The sequence below is a fragment of the Molossus molossus genome, unplaced genomic scaffold, assembly GCF_014108415.1.
Source record: "Molossus molossus isolate mMolMol1 unplaced genomic scaffold, mMolMol1.p scaffold_m16_p_12, whole genome shotgun sequence".
In the NCBI taxonomy this organism is placed as follows: Eukaryota; Metazoa; Chordata; class Mammalia; order Chiroptera; family Molossidae; genus Molossus; species Molossus molossus.
The window spans coordinates 94,463,778-94,479,312 of NW_023425347.1; the positions used below are offsets into that span (position 1 = coordinate 94,463,778).

At 60.0% G+C, this 15,535-nt stretch overlaps 1 protein-coding gene across 1 annotated transcript; it reads left to right on the forward strand.

Moving 5' to 3' along the window:
* Positions 1–2,668: 2,668 nt before the first annotated feature.
* On the forward strand, positions 2,669–14,309 carry FAM131C (family with sequence similarity 131 member C). The gene is made up of 7 exons (XM_036256982.1): positions 2,669–2,866; positions 9,827–9,939; positions 10,769–10,804; positions 11,073–11,163; positions 12,894–13,076; positions 13,338–13,448; positions 14,029–14,309. The coding sequence occupies exons 1-7, from the start codon at positions 2,845–2,847 to the stop codon at positions 14,307–14,309; spliced, it is 837 nt and encodes a 278-aa protein (XP_036112875.1). The 5' UTR covers positions 2,669–2,844.
* The last annotated feature ends 1,226 nt before the right edge of the window (positions 14,310–15,535 follow it).

Here is a 15,535-nt window from a genome sequence, read left to right on the forward strand (position 1 = left end):
GGGTAGTGGAAGGTCCCAGGGCAGATAGGCTATGGGCTGAGCTGGGAAAGGACAGCCTGCCCCGGGGAAGGACAACCACTCATCTTGGAGCTGTCTGGGAATCTGGGATTCGTCTGCTTCAGCAGAATTCCAAGGACCAAGAAGGTGAATGTGGGCGTCCAAGGGGGAGCTGCCCACCGTTGCATGGCCCAGTCTCAGGCCAGTGCCAGGGCTGGACTGACAGGCAGGAGACCTGGGTTCTAGTCTCCACTCTGCTACCAATTTGCTGTGTGACCTTGGGCAAGCCCCTACTCCTCTCTGAGCACCAGTCTGCAATGAGAGGACCGAGTCAGTGTGGAATTGACCAGCACGAATACCAGAGGCTGGGATAGGCAGAACCCCTCACCCCACCCCAGGGATATCTCTGAATTGGTGAGCAAGTGACTCTGGGAGGGGCCACTGCCCAGGTTCATCCACCCGTCTGTCTTAGGCTGACGGTGGCACAGTGGGCTTCCCAGCATCCTTTCTCTCCCCAGTGACCTGCCCCATCCTCTCTGTGGGGGTCCACTTCCCTGTGCCCCAGAGCCGCCAGGCTGCCAGCTGGGAGCATCAGCAGCTGTGACGGAGTGTCCTGTGTCATGGTGAGTCAGAGCTCTGCATCCCAGCCAGGTCCAGTCACTCCACAAAAGGAAGAAGAGAAAGGACACCTCTATCTCCCCAACTCTGGGCTACACAGGATGGACCGGAGCCTGGCCACAGGCAGACCCGTCTTTCCTCCTCCACCCACACGAGGGCAGCAGGCAGCTGGCCCTGTAAGGCACTGGGCTTCATGGTGGTTAGGACACACTGTCGTTCAGAGCTATCCTCCCCCAGGCCAGACTTGGGGGCAGGACTGGTCTGATGGGGTGGAGTATGAGGGTACCTGAGCACCCAACTGAATACAGTACTGACTCCAGGGCTAGCACATCTTTGTGTTCACACGGGCACATAGTAGGTGCTTCATAGATATCCATGAATTGGAGTTTCTTCAGGCTTCCTGTAGGTGTAGGGAAGATGGTGAGATAATAGATGATCGTACCTTGTTCACTGTCACTATTGTTTATTTTTTAGCCCTAAGTACCTAGTATGTGCCAGTCATCTTGCATATATTAATCCTTATAGCAATCCCAGGAAGTGAGATTTTTGCCCCCAGTTAATAGATGAAAACACTGAGGCTCAGGGAGGTGAAGCACCTTGCCCAAGGTCACACAGCTTGTGTGAACTGAGTCCACATTTATGCCAGGTCTGCTGACATCAGTGCCAGGGCAACTGTCCACCCGGACTTTACTCCAGAGAGGGCACCGGGCCTGGGGAAAGAGAAAAAGGTCAGCACCCACCCCCATCCCCCTCCCCTACCCCCTCCCTACCCCTGGAAGGTGCACCAGTTCAGATCCTGCCCCGTAGAGGCCTTTATTTATTTATTTATTTATTTATAATCCTCCCCTGAGAATATTTGTCTATTTAAGGGAGAAAGAGAGAGAAACATCGATGTGAGAGGGACACATCGCCTGTTGCCTCCCGCCTGACCCAACCAGGGCCTGGGACGAACAGCAACTGAGGTATGTGCCCTTTGCCAGAATCAAACCTGCAACTCATTGGTCCACGGGCGGATGCTCTAACTGCTGAGCCAAACCAGCCAGGGCCTGCAGAGGCCTTTAGCTCTGACCCATGCCCCTGCTTCAAACCTGACCCATCCTTTGAACTCTGCAGGGCTGTCACCAGGTTTTTTAAGGGAACCAGTGAACCTGGCTTCCTCACCTGCCTGTGTAAAAGGGACACGATGACACCTGCCCTTCCTGGTGCACAGGTAGGTGTAAGGATGCAGGGAGACAAAATATGGGAAAGAGTGCTTTGGCCACGGAAGAGCTGTGCACGAGGGGAGGTTTGCTAAGGAGCTGTGTGTGTGTGTGTGTGTGTGTGTGTGACTGTATAAACGTCAGTGCATGGCTGATAGTTTGTGGTGTGTGCTAGTGTGTGTACCAGTGTGTGGGTGTGCAAGGGTTCACATGTGTAAGTGTGTACACGTGTGAGTTTGTCCGTGTGTAGGCATGAGGATGTGCGTGATCAAAGTGGCCACTGTCGCTCATTAGACAGGAGACCAGGGCTGAGAAGACCTCGTGCCTGGGTTCTCATCGTCCTGGCTAAGCCCAGAGAGGCAGGTGCTGCCCTGTCCAGGCTCTGCGGGGGACCGGGTGCTGGAGTGATGCCACTAGAACTCTGTCCCCACACTCTGACCTCCACCCCGGGCCAGCATCCCTCACAGCTACGGGACCTCGGGCAAGGCGTCTAACTTCTGGGGGCCTCTCCTTCCCCTGCGAACCGGGCCTGTAACAGACTTGTTACTGCTCTCCGCCAGGTGTCTGGTCCTGGTTGTTAAAAGAACGCGTCCTAAATGCCGGAAATCTCCCCGCCCCCACCGCCCCCTTCCCTGACCTTCAGCCCCTGTCACCAGGTGGCGGGAGGCGGGGGCCAAGAGTACCCCCACCCGCGCTCCCCTGACCCCCAAGGCCCCGCCCCCGGCCCGGCGGCCGCCACAGGTGCGCGGGGCGCGGCCCGGGGCCCGAGGGGCGGGCCCCTCGCGCGGCTCTGCGCTCCGGCTCCGGCGCCCCGCCTCCCTCCGCGGTGCCGGCTGGAGCTGGCGCGGGAGGCGGCGGCGGCGGCGGGGACGACCCGGCGGAGAGGCGGCCGAGCTGACAGGAGCCCCGGCCCCTTCCCGCCCGCCCTGCAGCCGCGCCCGCGCCGCGCGTGAGCCCCAGGCCGCGGAGACATGAGCGCCCGGCGGCCCGACGCACCCAGGGCGCAGCGGCCCTGCCCCGCGGCCCCGTGATGGGCTCCTGCGTGTCGCGAGGTGAGGGGGCCGGTGGGGTTGGGGGCGCGGGGCCCCTCGCCGAGGACGCGCGCACAGTCCCTCGGGCCGCTCCAAGGAAACTGGAGAGTGGGGAGGGAGGGCGACCCGCCCCTCTGACCAGCGGCGCCCCACCCTACCCCGCCGGCCCGAGGAAACGCGGCACCCTGGGGGACGGGCCGCGGGAGGATGGGGTGCAGCGCGGAGAGAGCGCAGGGAGGTCACCAAGCCCAGCCCCGCTCGGAACCACACCCTGGCAGGTGGCCTGAAGCAGGGTCGCTTTCTTCCCGGCGCACGCGCGTGCACACACACACACACACACACACACACACACAGTCGTGTGTCTTGAGGGGCAAGAAGCTTCTGGGTGCTCCTGACTGTTCTGGAGGGACTTCGGGGTGGGGGTGGGGCACCAGGAGAACACTCTCCTTCCCATACACCCCCCCAAGATACAGGCCTTACTAACTCAACACCCCCAATTTCTGTCCCCTTATCCCATGCCCCTCTCAGAGCCCTTGAACCCCATTGGCAGCAAGGGGTTAATGATGGTGAACAGGTTATAAAGAAGGTTCTTCGTCCTCTACCCTCATCTTAACTCCCAATCCCCACCCCCATCCTTGGCCAGGGGGTGGGAAGGGACAGACAGCTGATGCTCCCAGTAATCCCTGGGCCTTCCTCTGCCTCTCAGCCTTAGAAGCCACCCCGAGCTGGCACCCTGGCTCTCCCCTCCTGTGCTCCCCCAGGTATCGGGAGCTGGAGTGAGCTGCTCTGGAGGGTGGCAGGTTGGTCTCTGGACAGGCTGCTGAGCAACACTTTAGTTGAGGTTTGCTGGTCTTCACCCAACAGTGGAAGGGGGTGGGGCTGGGTGGGGATGATTGGCCAAACTCACTGACCCCAACCACAGATCCTTGGGGGGCTGCCACCCCACCCATCACCCCCAGTAGCTTTTTCAGGTGCAGAGGGATAAACAGGCCTTAGGGAGGGGCTGGGCAAGCCCTAGGGGGGTGGGGGTGGGGAGATGTTGAGGAAGGAACACAACACCTCTCCCTTCATCCTGTGGCCTTCTGTGGCTCACTGGTCCATGTGGGACATTCAGGTAGGTGGCTCAGGATGTCTCGGGAGGGTGTCAGGACTGAGATCATGGGTGGGGGTGGGGCTGTGTGAGGTTCATTCACTTGTTCATTAAGCTAATAGTAGCATAACACCCACTGTGTGCGGGCAGCCCGGTGATGCACCTGCCCTCCTGACCCGCAGCTGGCTGGAGTGGGAGGGGGGTTTTAAGAGTGAGGAGTGCTTAGGTTTCTTTAGGGATGATGGGCTCTGTGTCTGTCCAGAAACCCCGCTCGGGGCAATCTCTGGGTGTTGGAGGATCTGGGACCTGGTGTTTCCTTGGTGTGTCTCTTCCCCATCTTGGCCATCCCATGTGAGGGGCTAGGGGCCTTGCTTGTGAGCTGTAGACCAGCTGAGTGCTGTTCAGAGGCTGGGAAGGAAGGGACACCTGCCAAGGTCACTCAGGGCAGTGCCAGGACTGGGGCCCAGGTCCTCAGACAAGGAATGAGGCCCGTCAGCCATTGTCTCAGACTCTGGGCGGTAGAACCACTGAGCGGAGACCACACGCCCCTCTAGTTGGCACTAATGCTGAATGCGTACAGCTCACCAGGTACTGGTTGGAACCTTTCAGGGACAACAAACTATTCAGTGGTATATACTCTCACTGTCCCCATTTTACAAATGGGGACACTGAGCAGAGGGGAGTTGAGTGACTCGCCCAGGAGCTGCAGATAAGGAATAGCAGAGGCATGTCCTAGCTAGTTTGGCTCAGCAGTTAGAGTGTTGCCCACGGACCGAAGGGTTGCAGGTTCGATTCCCGGTCTAGGGCATGTACCTGGGTTGCAGATTTGATCCCCGGTCCCAGTGGGGGTCGTGCAGGAGGCAACCAATTGATGTGTCTCTCACATTGATGTTTCTCTCTCTCTCCCCCTCTCCTTTCCACTCTGTCTAAAGAGCAGTGGAAGAATATCCTTGGGTGAGGATTTTTTTAAAAAGAAAGAAATAACGAGGCAGAGACAGGATTTGAACCCAGACAGGCTGACTCCGGAGCCTGGGCCCTTAGCCTCTGTACCGCACCGCCAGCCCCGGGCACCTGTCTGCCCCTTTCCAGCTGCGAGCTTCCATGGGTTTCTGAGCCTCCAGAACCTCGTGTCCACACTCACACCAACTGCTAACAATAGCGTCCTTGCTCCAAACGCTTCCCTGTGTCAGGGGTGCAGCCTGAAGCCAGGCCAGGGATTGGAGCCTCATGGTGGGACAGCCCCGGCCAAACACCACCCCCGGGGCACAGGCCGCGCGGGGACAGCTGTCTCCTTGCAGCCCAGGGCAGCAGTTAGCTTCTCTGAGCCAGGCCCGAGGGGTCAGGAGTGCAGGCTCTGAGCCAGCCAGCCTAACTCTGTGACCTCAGCCAGGTGCTTAACCTTGCTCGTGTATCTCAGTGTTCTCGTCTCTAAAATGGGATGACACCAGTGTTGCTGTCCTAGACTTGCTGGGAGGGGACTAAGTGACTTAGTTCATGCCAAGCACTCGGACCAGCACTTGTGCGTGTAGGCGACTACTTTCGTTTTGATTATTACCCTCCTGTGCAAACACCTAATCAGACCCTCTTACTGGGAAAGGGGGAGCTACAGAGGCTTCAAACCCCAGCCTTTTCATGGGCAAAGTTGGGGTGACAGGCACTTGAGGTGCTGAGGACGTGGGGAAGGTGATCGGCACCAGAGTAAGGCACAAATGCTGTTCCCAGGAGCTCTTTGGTGTTCATTATTTATTTTTAAGCCATTGTTTGCTGGGCGTTTCTCCTGAGCCAGGAGCCTTCATCCTCCTGACCTAGTTAGTCCTCCTTCAACCCTGGGAGGGGGGACGTAGGGCTCAGAGACGGGGAGAGTCTTACCGGAGGACACACAGCCAGGCCACGGAGAGGCAGGATTTGCCTCCAGGTCTGAGTGACCCCAGGCCTGAGCCCAGAACCCCTGCCCCCTCACATCCCCCACATGGAGAGAGGTGCTGAGCGCGTGCCCAGTGCCTAAAAAAAGCAACCCTCCGGAATAACTCAAGTGGTTAGCATCTGGTTCGGGCTTTGCTGCCTCCGCTGGTGAAGATCCATGTGGAGCAGAGGGGAGTTAATATCTGCTCCCCGCACCCTGATTCTCTCCAGTGCCCACCCATGGCCCTAGCACTAGAACCTCTCTGCCTGCCCCACCCTTTCCTCCAGACCAACCCATCGGTGTCCTGGCCCCACCCTGGGGGTCTCAAGGCACTGGGCACAGGGGGAGTGAGGGCAGAGAGCAGAAATTGAAGATGGAAGACTTTCTTCTGGGAGGTCAGACATCTGATCATATCTGGGAGAAGACAAGCCCTAAAGGGGCTGACCACAGCCACCCACAGTGCCCAATGCCCATGGAGTGATCCCCCATCCCCAGTTCTCCAGTCCTGGCTCCCTGGACCCTAGCGGTCAGCGAGCAGTCTGACGCTGAGCTCTGTGGGGAGACCAAGGAAGGAGTAGATGGGCCCTTGTCCTTTGGAGCTCACAGTCTGAGGAGGGAGACACAACCTTGCCCTCGAGTGGTCTAATGGGGGAAGCAGCACGTCATGCACGTGCACACACACACACACACACACACACACACACTTGGAGAAACGGCCTGAGGACCTCTCGGAGATCAGCACTGGTTAGTGGTTGGAGCACAAGCTTTGGAGGTGCGGACTGGCCCAGGTGTGAACCCCATCTCTGCCACTTACTAGCTGTTGAACTTGTAGAAGTGAGTTAACCTCTTTGAGTTTTAGTTTTTCCATCTGTAAAATGGGCCTAACAGTGTCCACTTTGCAGGGTTGTTGTGAGCTTTAAACAAGAGCTAGTGGATGAAACGGTCTAAGACAGTACCTGACACATAGTAGGTGTTTAATAAACAAGCAGCAAATCACTGCAGACCAGACTTTGCCCATTAAGGCTGCTGGTAAGGGAGTAGCTTAATACAGCTCAGGCTAATCTAGGCAGGCTGCCTGGAGGAGGTGAGGCTAGAGCAGTGTGCTCAAAGAGTTTGGGCCACAGGATGGCAGAGGAAGTAGAAAGGAACAGGGGTGTCTAGAAGGTCCTGGAGAGGATCCCATTGTCTCTCTATCCCTGGTTGGGCATGGAAAGGGCCCCCCTTGGGAAACTCTGAGCTGCACCAACTCACTGATAAAGGGACCACTGTGGCCCTGGTGACCTGTGAATAAATGTCCTGGGAGTAGGGGGCACTCTGTCTACTCAAGGCTGAGCCTCTGCCAAGCTCAGAGGGATGGCCTGCTGCCATGCAGTGACTCACCAGGCAGAGAGGCCAAGGGCTCACCCTGGGTGGCCTCCCTCTGCAGAGCCCCCCAAGCAAACTTTAGCACTGGGGACAGGACCAGAGGCGCGGTGATCTGTTCCTTGGTCCAGAAAGAGGATCTGAGGTCTGGCACAGGAGAGGGACAGAGCAGGTGTCGTTTATAGAGTGCATCCTGCGGCAGGTGCCCCATCCCCATGGTAACCCTTTCCGGAGGTATGCAGTATTCCCATTTCACAGGTGAGAACCCTGAGGCTCACAGGGGCTGTGTCATAAGCCCACAGCCCTGGGGCTGGCAGTGAAGAGCTGGGATTTAAACCCAGGGCAGGAACTGTGAAAGAAATGCCTTGCCCACTGTGTTCTCTTCAGAGCCAAGGCGAGCCTGGCACATGACAGCCAGGCAGTAGGCACCTGGGGAGGCGCTGGCTGGAGGGACTGCACCATGCACTCGGCTTCAGGGTCCTGAGCAGCTTAGCAAGGAAGCCAGCCGCTGCCCGAGGCGGGGCTTCTCAAGGGGCTTTGGACACAGGCTGCTGCTCAGTTACTGTGTGGTTTCAAGAGGACATTTACCTTCTCTGGGCTGCTGGGAAAGGGCAAGGTTCACCATGGGCCCTCCTGCCCTCCCTCTGGGGGAGATGGCAACCATGACGATTAATGGGATGGGACACAGAGCGCCAAAGAACAGCAAAAGGGACTAGGAAGCAGTGTGAGGAGTCTGAACACTTATGCTGCAGACTCACCAAAGAAACTTAAGCAGAGGAAACCAGGGTGGGAGCTTTGCAGCAGGAGGGGTTTAGGTTAGACACCAGGAGGAACCGCCTGGGTGGTTGGGCTCTAAAGATGAGGAGCTGGCATGGGGAGGCAGGAAGCACCCTTAGCAAGCAGAGGAGAGGCTTGTCTTCTGAAGGAGACATCTGCATGACACCCTTCTCCTTGAAGGATCAAAATGGTCCCCTCCAGGTTGCCATGGCAACCAGAGGCCTGTCACTTCTGTGGTCAGGGGAGGTTGGGGAGGAAGCAGGCCTGAGAAGGGGCCTCAGACCTTGAGGTGAGGGGAGTAGGGTGTAGGCTGAGAAAGGAAGGAGGTACCCCCACATACACAGCTCCCATGGGAGAGAGAGGTGCCCACAGGAGCTGTGGTTGGGGGCCCCTCAGGGAGCACCCCAGCCCCCACCCCACATGAAAAGCTGTGTTTTTCCAGTTGCCGGTGGTGACGTGGCTAAGGTCCCAGCTGGGGGAAGAACAGCCTGTGATTTCACCCTGGGCTGGTTCATTACCTGATGTCTCCATGGCAACGGGCCTGTGACCTCAGGGGGCCAAAGTCCTGAGGGGACAAGGCAGCTTTTGCAAAGGTGCCTGCCCCTCAACTGAGGTGGGGGCAGGAAGGCTGGGGAGGGGCTGGGAGCCAGGAGCCCTTCATGTCCGCCACCTCCTCCTTGACTGATGACCTTGTTCAAGTCTTGGCTCCTCCGGGCTGATGATATCACCTGCCGGCTTCCCGCATCTGCGCTCCCCTTCCTCCCCTTCCTCGCCAGGTCTGTGGCTGCAGCGTTCTGAGCCAGCTTCAGATGGTGGCCAGGGGCCCTAGGAACACCCCAGCACCTTTCCTTCGCGGAGCTCTCGGCTGGTGCTCTGGGTCAGCCTTGTGTTTGGGTGAGGGGCTTCGGGGCAGGTTCTTGCACCAGACTGGGGGCTCCCTGAGGGGCTTGCACAGCGTAGACAGGCAGTAGGTGGGTGCAGAGTGGGTGAAGGAGTGAATGGAGTCAGGGAAGGAGCAGGAATGCGGGCTGAGCCCTGAGCGGAAGAGGTGTCACAGCGAGAGGGCGACCCGGGACAGAGGGCAGAGCTGGAAGAGGTGTCACAGCGAGAGGGCGACCCGGGACAGAGGGCAGAGCCCCTGCGTGGAGGGCAGGGCCGGGACCCAGCTCTGGGGGAGCGGGGACAGGCCTTCATTCATCACAAGAGGGAGAGCAGATGGTGTGGGCAGAAGTGCAGGCAGGGCTTTGAGGTGCAGAGCATGGGGTGATGCCTTTGGAAGACTCTGGATCTCATCAAGGAATGGGGAGAAGCCAGCAGCAGGGGCGGGGGGGGGGGTAAGGTGGTCACCTGGCAGGAAGCAGACCCCGCAGGAATAAGAGAACCGTGGGAGGACCCTGGGCAGTGTCCTGTAAGAGGCGGGAGTGGGTACCGAGTGGTGCAGGTTAGGCAGAGGCCTGAGGGGCTCGAGGCGTCTCTGAAGGAACGCTCATAGGAAATGTCGGGGGGTCTTAGCTGTGCCAGGAGAGGAGGGAGGCTTACGGGGCTAGTGGAATGTGGGATACATGGATTGGAGGTCTCCCTGAGGTCTCCCTGAGGTCCACCCTGAGGTCCAAAAAATGCCAGAGTGTGGGTGCCAGACGTAGGGAACATGGCGTAGCAAGAGATGGACAAGTAATTCCCATCGAGAGGACCAAGCCGACTCCTCACCTGCTGTGGCTTTGAGTCTGTTTTCTACAGAATGACAAGGGGTGAGAAAGAGTTACGCCCACCTTTCAGCCTGCACCGAACAAGCTTGGCGAGCCGCAGAACACGGAGTTTTCTAAGTTCCTCCTGTCCGTCTTATTCCCAGATCTGTTCACGAGTGTCCACAAGGACTGCCCCATGCCCCAGGGCACAGACCCCCTGAGCCCGTTGCCCTCCGGCGGCCCACCCACCGTTCTTCCAGACTTTGTCACTGGCAAGGTAAACTGCTCACGCTTCCTCCCCACCTTCACCCCTGCCTACCTGGTTCCTACCCAGCGCCCTCCCCTCCCTGCCAAACTTGGCTGCTCCTTGTGGGGTCAGGGCCCCTAAGGTTTGGTGGTCAGCTGGACGAGGGTCTGAATCGGGCTGGGCATTCAGGGACCGGGCCAGGCTTGTTTAGAAGAGAGAGCTCCACCCTGAAGGGCTTCCTGACCCAAATCAACTCAACCTTGCAAATAACAAGTTTTGTTACCAGCCCACAAGACCCAAGCAGCCTGCACTGCCCGCTGGAGAGCACCAGGAATAGAATTCTTCTGTCTTGCCAGGGGCCTCACATCCTGGTGCACAGCGGTTGTGACTTGAACCTACCAGTTGATATAATTACCTTTTTTTTTTTTTTTAACCTTGAGCACATACCACATGCTAAGCATTGTGCTAGACCCTTTGCCCACATTATCTCATTTATGCGTCGCCACAACCGAGAGGTAAATGGCCTTGTCCCATTTTACAGAGGAAGAAACTGACGTTCTGAGATGTCACGTCGCTAGTCTAAGGGCACCCAGACAGAAGTGGCAGAGTCAAAACTCGAACCTAGGTCTGACCCCCCCACACACACACCCACTGCCTCCCCTGGCGGAGCTAGCATTGCCCCTACACACCCTTCTTCCTCTGCTCGCCAGGGCACAGCAGGGCACAGCCCAGGAGCAGTCAGACCTCACCCTCAGAGAGACCAGAAGGTGACCCGCACCTCCACCCGGGCTCCAGGATGCCTGGCATCTGCTGGCAATGTGCCAGGCCCTGCCTGATGCTCTTTCTCCTTTTATTTTAGGACAAACAGATGGATTTCTGTTGGGATCCTTGGCAGGTCAGTGTACTTCCCTCCCCCAGGGTGGCCACTGCCCCTCCTTCCGCTGGGCCCGGCGTGGGCACAGTCCTGCCGGCCCTGAGGGCGGGGCAGGGAGCAGTGGTGATGAAGTGGTAGGGTGGGGTGGTCCTCTGGGAGTTGGCAGGGTCGCCCTGGCCATGCCCACTGCCTAGCAGCCCTGGGGAGGGTGGACAGTGGGGATGGCAGGGGTGAGGGGACCTCCTTGGGCAGGTCTACCCCACCTGCTCACCCCTCTCCCCTCCTGCAGAGGTGCTTCCAAACCAATGGCTACCTGTCCGACTCCAGGTCCTGCTCCAGCAACTACAACGTGGCAGCCCTGGCCACCTCGTCCCTCGTGGGTAGGTGGCAGCTGCTCGCTCCTGCCCTGGGAGTTTGCACGGCCCACCCCAGACACGAGCTAGGTGTGAGGGGTGGGGACAAAGCTGCGGCTGGAGGCTTGTAGCCTCGTGGATTCACCATTTTCTAGACGCCAGGCTCCAAGAGCTGGGTTCCGCAGGGAGTGGTGACTGAGGTCCCCACGCCCAGGGTAGAGCCTCGGGGCCTCCAGCAGCTCTGAGGCGGTGGCCCCAGCCTCGGGGCCTCCAGCAGCTCTGAGGCGGTGGCCCCGTTTTTCAGATGTCTGCCTGGTGTGGTCTCCCCGCCTCTCTGCAGCAGGTGACACCTGCCCGTCAAGCCACCTTGCTGAGGGATTCTCTCAAGGGCAACCTGTAGCGGAGGGCAGCGGAGCAGGGCAGCGGAGCTCGGCAGAGTGGCGGCCGGGAAGGCGCGTCCTCCTGAGCCCGACCCACGGGAGCTCAGAGGCTTGAATTGCACCGCAGAGCTCATGGCACTGGGGAGTTGGCTGCCTTGATCTTATTCCACCTGTCACTGGCTGCCCCGGGGAGGACCCTGCCCCTCTGGGCATCGCTGGGTGAGGCAGCTGCCAGAGCTAAGGGCCAGTCTCCAGAGAAGGGTGCAGGAGTGAGCACCGGGGTGGGCACGCAGGCCAGGAAGGGAATCTTAGTGGGCCATCCCAGCACCTGCCCTTGTCTCCCACAGCACAACCTTCTGGACTCTTCTCAGAGGTCTTTTTGCTCACAACTTTGCTCAATACACCTTGGGCTAGCCTTTCATTAAATCCCTCCTCCCGCCCGGCACCCTGGTTAAAGGAGATGCTGAATCATTCTTGACAACCCTCTCTGTCAGCCGCCACATCCAACGGGTCTGCTCCTATGAACCCCTCCAGGGCCTCCTCCCCATCTGCCCAGCCCTCGTCCTGCCTCCTGCTGGATGCCTTCGGTGGCCCCTAAGGTCCCCGTCTCCACCCTTGGCCCCTAATCCCCTAATCAGGATGCTCTTCCCAAACTACCTGCCACTCTCCTGCTCATTACCCTGCTGTGGCTCCCCATGGCTATAAGGAGAACACCGGCGCCCTCCGACTGGCTCTCTCAGCCTCCAGCCTGGCCCCTGGCAGGCACACGAGCCTCTCCTGCTGGTCCTGGAGCCACAGGACTCCGCCACGCCTTCACCTTCTCATCTCTGAAATAGCCTCTGATTTGGCTTCAGAGCCCCACCTCCAGTCGCCCTCCTCCAGGAAGCCTTCTCTGCCTGCTGCGCCGGGCAGGCCTCGCCCTCAGCGGAGCTGGTGTGGCCTAGGCGCAGGGCGTGCTCTCAGAACCTGTTATTAACGGAAAAGGGGAGGGCTGGCTGGGTCTTGCGTGGTCGCTGAGCAGATCTTGGGCAGAAGGCTCTGAACTTGGTCAGAAGAGAGTGAGGGGTGTAGCAGGGCTAGGAAGGCAGCTCCGAGTGCACAGGAAGGTTGGCTGGGAGCAGGATGCTGGGAGGGTGTGGGGCAGGCAGGGAGTGAGCACAAGGCTTCGGCTGGGCGTGAGGAAGTGGATCGGTACCGGGCCTTGGTGGACACGGAGCTCTGAGGACGCAGAGCATGGGTTGGGTACAAGGCATTGAATGAATGTAGGGTACCGGCCACTGGATGGGCCTGAGCTGTCGGGGAGCCTGGGGTGTTGGGGTGGGGCTCTGAGCTGGGCCTTGTGTCGGACAGTCACTTGACTGCTCTCAATGTCCCCAGGGGTGGTGCAGAGCATCAAGGACCACATCACGAAGCCCACGGCCATGGCGCGAGGCCGCGTGGCCCACCTCATCGAGTGGAAGGGCTGGAGCGCCCAGCGGTCAGGCTGGGAGCCGCCCCCCGCTGAGGACGAGCATTACTGCTGCCTCCCAGACGAGCTCCGAGAGGCCCGCTTTGCTGCCGGTCAGTGAGGGGCAGGAGCTGGGAGACAGGCGCCGGCCAGGGCGCTGGTCCTCCGGGCACACTGTCAGCACAGGCGCATTGTCTGGGCAGGGAAAACCGTGCATGTGGTGACCAGGGCATTGGGTGGGCACTCTGGTCACCGGGGCCTGGATGGACAGCCCAGGTAAGCCCCAGGCTGCCAGGTACCAGGCCATCCGGGCACCACGGCACCCCTGCCCTCCACCGTGCCCTCTCTGAGCTGGGTCCCGCTGTCCCCCACAGGGGTCGCTGAGCAGTTTGCAATCACAGAGGCCACACTGAGCGCCTGGTCCTCGCTGGACAGTGAGGAGCTGCACCCCGAGAACAGCCCCCAGGACATCGTCCCGCTGCAGGGTACCGCCCGGGGCGCCAGGGCGGGTGGGTGGAGCGGAGCTGGCGCTGCACGTGGCCCTGTCACCAGATGCACTGTGACCTCAGACGAGCCCTTCCTTCCCTCAGCCTCAGTTTCTTTATCTGGAAAATGGGGCTGGTGGTCCTTGCCCTGCCCGTTGCCCGAGGAGTACCGCAAACATAGAAATAGTAGTGACGAGGGATCATGTGCACTGAGGGCTGCCGCGGGCCCCAGGGCTACTCCCGAGGGCCTCAGCAGCCTGGTGAACCCTCCCTGACTGGAAGGGAGGGCAGGCTCTGGGAATGCTGGTTGTCCCGGTTCTCGGAGTGCGGGGTTCGATACAGAGCCTGCTCTTAACTCCACGCCCCGTTGTCACCACGCCCTGTGGCTGCAAGAAAGAAACAAGAAAGAAACGGGGGCTCAGAGACTTGCAGCAACTTGCCTAAGGTCACACAGCTTGTCAGGGACAAAGCGGGATCTGGAAGCTGGTCTTCTGCCCCTTGCCCACACTCATACGCCAGCAGAGGGTGAGAAGTGGGGCCTGGACTCCAGCCCTTACCCCCACCCCCTTTGCTTCCCCAGACCTGGACAGCATCTACCTTCAGGACAGTCTTCTGAGTGGCCCCTCGCAGGATGACAGTCTTCTGGCCTTCTCCTCCCCTGGCCTCTCCCCTGACGGCTGGCCCTCACCGAAGGAGGCCCCTATCTCGGCTGCTGCCCCCCAGCCCCCCAGCCCTGAACAGCAGCATCGGCCCCGGCTGCCCAGGGGCCCAGGGCCCAAGGGTGGGGCCTGCCTGCAGGGCTCCTGCCCCTCAGTGGACAGCAGCTCCCTCTCGGAGGAGGACGAGGTGTTCTACAGCTGAGGCCCGCTCACACCGTGACCTCGCCTGGGGGCAGTTCAGGTGCTCCAGGACGTGGGGTCAGGCTGGGCCTCTCTGCACCCTTCAGAGCACACGGAGTGGGAGGGGGTGGGAGGCCAGCACCCCTGTGAACCACTCCGTGCCTCCGTGGACCTGCCCCCGCAGTGGGAGGCATAACCCCCTTCTCCCTTCTTGGCTCATGGGGACACCTTCCCCCACACGGTTTCTGCCCTCGGTGAGCTCAAGGACTAAGCAGACACCAGGGCAGGCTGCCCAGAGGAGCCAACAGCAGGCCCCCAGGCCGACAACCTTGAAAGGGCCTGGGAGACCCACTTGGAGTCGGGCCTGGGGACCCTGCCTGATCCCTCCCCTGTCCCTCCCCTCTCCCTCCGTGCTTCTGCCCCCCCTCAGAGGTGGGGCAGCCTCTCCTGGTAGCCAAGCATCTGTTCCAAAACTGTCATCACGAGGACACCTGTCTCCGTGAACGTCTGTCTGTCCCTCTCTCTGAACCCTGGTGCCCCTGCTCCCCACTCTTGCACCCTTCTTCCATGTCCCTGAAAGTTCTCTGAAGACATTAAAGTGGTGGGTTCACCCTTGATGAATTGGCCTGGTCTCTGCTGGGGGAGCCGTGTCCTTGGGGCTCCTGGGCCGAGGGGGTCTAGAGGGACTTAGCAGAGGGCTGCTACCTCTCAACACACACACAGCTGGTCAGTGTGCTGCCACCCAGCGGGGAGAGTCCTCGTAGCCGACGCCTGAGGTTCTGCAGACTCCCTGAGGAGCCGCACCGGGGACCCTGCTGTATCAGCTCTGCCTCAGCCAAGGAGGAGGCTGGGGCTGGGGTGAAGACAGCTGAGCCACGGGGTCCTGCTATGCGTGAGGATGAGCATCAGAAGACACAATGGAGGACCATTCCCCCCCAGACCTGCTTGCCAAAGGGGGGGGCATGAGGAGGAGTGGGAGCCCAGGAACCCAGGCTTGCAAAACCCATGTGACCACTAGCAGCCCCAAGAGCCAGGACAGGTCAGGAGCTGAGATGAGGAAGGAACCGAAGCTCTGGGAAATGGCTTTATTTTCCTCGGGAGCTGCCGGTTGGGCATCGGCCCACGAGGGGGTCTGTGACTGCCCTTGGTGACAGCCCACGGCAGTCTCTTCACTGGGGAGTTTGAAGAACAGGTGTCGAGTGCCCGCAGTGTATGGTTCTCTGCTGTCTTGCATTCTGAGCTCAGTCC

What these genes read in the sequence shown, in the direction of transcription:
- FAM131C (XM_036256982.1), top strand. Translation starts at nt 2,845, where the DNA reads ATGGGCTCCTGCGTGTCGCGAG. An exon ending in CAGACTTTGTCACTGGCAAG is followed by an intron (nt 9,940 to 10,768) that starts GTAAACTGCTCA and finishes CTTTTATTTTAG; the next exon opens with GACAAACAGATGGATTTCTG. An exon ending in GGCCACCTCGTCCCTCGTGG is followed by an intron (nt 11,164 to 12,893) that starts GTAGGTGGCAGC and finishes CAATGTCCCCAG; the next exon opens with GGGTGGTGCAGAGCATCAAG.